We start from the raw sequence: 4,748 nt of genomic DNA on the forward strand, positions 1-4,748 counted from the left end.
ACCCTAGGTGATATCCTGGGGATCCTAGCTTACACTATATTTGTCAGTTTTGGTGGTCTGAGACATTTATGATAGGGGGATTTGAGTTAAGGTGATTAAGTAAGAGTTTTACAGGCGGTCCACTAAATTGCTAAGGGCCAAGGCCTGGGTTGCTCGCAGGGGGTCACAAGAGAGGGAACAATCGGTTAATAAAGTTAACTGGTGGATTTGAATTCAGGAATGAAATTAGTAGGGAAAATTCGGGTGTTGGTAGAATGGGTGGTTTTGAAAAGTATTTATGGTATAGAAGGGTTACGCTATGATCCGTTAGGATTATGGAATGGCTATGAATGGTGGAGTTGGCAGCAGAAACGAAGTGGGGTGTTGGGATAAAGAGTACGAGTTCAAAGGTGGTGGTACGGTAGCAAGGGTTGTGGTTAAAGGATCAGGGGTGTATCGTTCAAGTCATATGTTTTCCTTGGCTATTTACATGCTATTATGTGGTGGATTCAAATTGACCAATGATATGTTTTTTATCTTTTTTATTTTAAAATATGTTTTTTTATCTTTTTTTAAAAAAATCTTTTTTTTAAAATCTTTTTTTATCTTTTTTTTTTAAAAATCTGTTTTTTAAAATTAACATATTTTAAAAAATAGATTTAAAAAAATAAATTTTAAAAACAGATTTAAAAACAAATAAAAAACAGATTTAAAAATAAATAAAAAAACATATTTAAAAGGGAAAATAAGTTGTCCACTGAGAGGCCGACACGTGGCACTCTGTTATACTCAAGGGCATATTTGGCCCAAAGTATAACAATAAGGGTATAATTGGTCCTAAAGTATAACGAAAGGCATGAATAAACTATTTTTCAAAGTTCAGGGGTAATTTTGACCCTTTTCCGAAGAAAATATCTACACAGAGACTTAGAAAGAAATAACAAAAACAAGAAAATAAAAGTGGAAAGCTTAAGAACATTCTAGAAGATGCGATTCCTCTTCTACATGCTCATTCGATCAGCTTTCTCTACCAAATCGGAGATGAAACTCGATTCAGTTAGGTGTGAGTATTCGATACATTTTGGTACTCTCTAATAACTTCAATTTGGACATCATCTCAATCTTTCCATAATAAACAACTTCAATCTTTTTGCTCAACTTTATTGTGAAGATTTAACAAAAGGTGTCTTTTAAGTTTTGTTTTTATTGTTGATGACTTTGACTTAGAGCCTGTTTGGATGAGCTTAAAAAAAGTAACTTTTATATGTATGAAGTGTTTTTAGAATTTTAAAGTGCTGAAAGTTATTCTTATAAATAAGCAGTTGAGTATTTGGATAAAAGTGCTTAAATGAGGAAAATGATGTGAATTTTAGGGTTAAAAGAATAAAAAGGGTAGTTTTGGAATTTAGTTAAAATATAAGGGATATAAAAGTAATTTCCATGGTCAAAGAAAATGACTTTAAGCACTTAGAAAAAAAAGTTTGGAATCCTAACTTTTCATTTTTGACTGACTTTAAGAACTTTATGGCTTAAAGTTAACATTAGACAACACGTCCAAAAGCTAAAAAGGCGCTTTAAGTTGATTTTGACCAACTTAAAGTCCATCCAAACGGGCTCTTAGTCAAGTGGAATTAAATTAAAAGTAGAATTAATTAGAGTAATTAAAAATTTTAAGAGGTATATTAATATTTCGAAAAGTCTTCCCTTCCTTTTTAAATTTTAAATTTTGAAATTTCCCCGTTCATTATCCTTTTAATTTTTCCTTCTATCTCCTCCTCCTCCTCCTGCTTCTTCCAACAAGGTAACAATCTATTGCAAGAGATGTCTAGATATTTGTTGCAACATATGTTGTTATCTATTGCAATAAATGGTGTCATATGTTGCAACAAATGACTTGCTTGTTGGAGCAACTTCAACAGTTGTGAGGTGAAGAAGAGGGTGGTTATGGCGGCAAAGAAGATGTTGATGTTGGTGGTAAAAACGAAGGTGGAGGTGATGGTTGTTATGCCGACGATGGTGGAGGTGATGGTTGTTGTGTCGGCGACGGTGGAGTAGAAGGAGGTGGCATCAGTGGTGTTGGAGGAGTAGGAAGAAGAAGAGGAAGTGGTGATGGTGGAAGAGAAAGAAGAGGAGGAAGTGGTGGTGATAGAGGAATCAGGGGAAGAATTGGTGATGGTGGAGGTGGTGACGATGATGGTGATGGTGGCAGAAGGGTAGGGTGGGAAGGTGGTAGGGGGAGAGGGGGACAGGTGGGATGAAAGAGATAAGACTTTTGTGTAAATAATAAAACTTGATGGTTTTAAAATTAGTGTCATTAAGACTAATCTTAAAATTGTCACCACTTTTTCTTAATTTTGATACTCTTTTGTCACAAAAAAAAAACATACTCGATCTTTTTTCACCCTTAATTAAAATTCCCAACTTCCTTCACATAAATTTGATGTGGATCCGGCCTCTTGTAGGAATTTCTCAAGCACGAAATCTCTCTAGATGAACCTCAAGAGGAATGATCCTTCAAGCAAGTAAACCCAACATATTATTTAGCAAAAAAGGTCATAGCCACTCTCACAAGAGTTTCGCTCTTCCAAAGTCATATCATATCAACATTTACTCTGTCATTATAGTATACGACATAGCTTGCATCATCACGTCTATCTCTACATCTCCAAAAAGTAGTCCCTGAAGTTTTAGACTGAATGCGACTTGATCGCAATCACAATCTTCGACTTGCGGTCCTTGATAGTTTTGTTATAGGTCCGAAAGGTAATTTTTACCTTGTATTGATGGTTTGTATGGGCCTCGAGTGTGATTTAGTCCCTTTGATTGATCTCTAATTAACGAAAAGAATGGTTTTTACCACGGTCGACATTTGAAAAAGATGATTAAGGATCGATAATTTGATGTTTACAAAATTTGAAAAAGATGTCTAAGTATGAGTTACTATTTTGTTTTTGATGCATGTAGAGGTACAAATTACTATTATGTTATTTGATGCATGCATATATATATATATATACACGGTCGACATTTGAAAAAGATGACTTAGGATCGATAATTTGATGTATACAAAATTTGAAAAAGATGACTATGTATGAATTACTATTCTGTTTTGGATGCATGTAAAGGTACAAATTACTATTCTGTTATTTGATGCATGCATATATAGCACATTGAGATTGTCCGTGCTGAATATGAGTTATAATTCTATTATCTAATCTATGGTAGAGATCGTTAATGCTGAGTATAAAATGTAGCACATTGAGATTGTCCGTGCAGGCTACAAGATTAGGGTGATTGAATTGCATGATTGCCTGAAATAGCTGATTATAAAATGTCTCGATCCGAATTCGGGTGTGATGGTACTTGTCCCATTCCATCGGAACAAGTCAGCCTAAACTCAATCAACAACGAAAAATAATGCGGAAGCAACTTAAATAAGATAGATATACAAAAACGAAAGGCTTAATCAATTATAATAATGTAACACCCCAAAAATTTCTACGCTAAGACCCGAACTATTCTTTGTATGCGTATAGGCCTGAACACAATAAATTATATTTTAATATAATTATTATGATTAATTCTTTAGTGTTTGAGGTGTATTTGAAGTGAATTAGGGTCACACTAATCTTCTAGCACTAAGTTGAGTTGAAAAGATTTCTTACCGATTGAGTTTCGACATAAGATCTTACTTAAGTCAACTTCAAATGATCATATTTCCAATAATATAATGAATTAGGTGTGCCATTACCTATCAAATTAAAGGTCTTTGAGTCTTCTTTCCAACGTCACCAAATTTGCCTCATTTCGAGTTCGGGGTAAAGAGTTATGACCATTTTACTATAGGCTCTCAGGCCATTAGAAGTTACGGGTCAACATTACGACTCGTAGAGATTTGTATGTGTCATAGAAACGACCCGTAGAACCATGAAACACTTAGAAAAATTTCAGTCTTTGGGGTCTTTTCTACGAGTCTTGATTACGACCCGTAGAAATTCTTATGGCTCATAAAAAGGACCCATAGAACCTCTAAAACACTTAGAAATATTCTGAAAGTAAAGTCATTCCTACGAGTGATGATGACGACCCGTCAAAAAGTCTACAAGTCATTTCTATGACTCGTAGAAGAGATTTAGAGAATCATATTTTCAGATTTGACAAGACGAGAGGATCCTACGACTCGTTAAAGTTTCGACGGGTCGTAGAAACGACCCATATACGGCTAAAATCCAATTTTTATGAAGGATAATTTGGTCTTTTTCTACCCTTTCCCAATCAAAACTTTGATGTTTTGGGACTGTTGTGAATCCCTTAATAGTACCCTATATGCCTAAGCTCTCATTAACACTTAGTTTATTTGAGAGCACAGATTGGAGAAGAAAAAAAAGCTAGGGTTCAAGCGTTCACTCCCATCTTCCAAACTTTTGATTGTTCTTCGAGTTACATGTATATAAGGCTAACTAAAGTATGATTTAAAGTCTTCCATGTGCCCTATGTATATGATTGGTTGAGTAGTAAGTGATATTAGTTCCTACAAATGAATCTTTGAAAGATCTCTTTAAATCCTAGTATATTTTTGCATAAATTTGCATGATTGATAGTTTTCATGAATTAAACACTTAAAATAAATAATTATATTTCTCCCTACATGAACCCTATTTGAGTATTAACTTTCAATGTATTACACAATGATTGAGTCTAAAATTTTAATTGTGAATGTTGAATGAGCATGAGTCGAACTTGAGTTATATAGTAGAAATCTAAATGAT

The 4,748-nt window shown here is 34.1% G+C and overlaps 1 protein-coding gene across 1 annotated transcript; it reads left to right on the forward strand.

The window, feature by feature from the left end:
* Nucleotides 1-319: 319 nt before the first annotated feature.
* LOC129899753 (glycine-rich cell wall structural protein 1-like) lies at nucleotides 320-2,237 on the forward strand. Its single transcript, XM_055974778.1, has 2 exons — nucleotides 320-443; nucleotides 1,912-2,237. Exons 1-2 carry the CDS (start codon nucleotides 320-322, stop codon nucleotides 2,235-2,237), a joined length of 450 nt encoding a protein of 149 aa, XP_055830753.1.
* The last annotated feature ends 2,511 nt before the right edge of the window (nucleotides 2,238-4,748 follow it).

The sequence above is a fragment of the Solanum dulcamara genome, chromosome 8 (genome assembly GCF_947179165.1).
Source record: "Solanum dulcamara chromosome 8, daSolDulc1.2, whole genome shotgun sequence".
NCBI classification, from domain to species: Eukaryota; Viridiplantae; Streptophyta; class Magnoliopsida; order Solanales; family Solanaceae; genus Solanum; species Solanum dulcamara.

Excerpts from the sequence above, each read along its gene's own strand:
- LOC129899753 (XM_055974778.1), top strand. The coding sequence starts at position 320 with ATGGCTATGAATGGTGGAGTTGGCAGCAGAAACGAAGTGGGGTGTTGG. Across the intron at positions 444-1,911 it reads ATCAGGGGTGTATCGTTCAA|AAGAGGGTGGTTATGGCGGC; the intron begins GTCATATGTTTT and ends TGTGAGGTGAAG.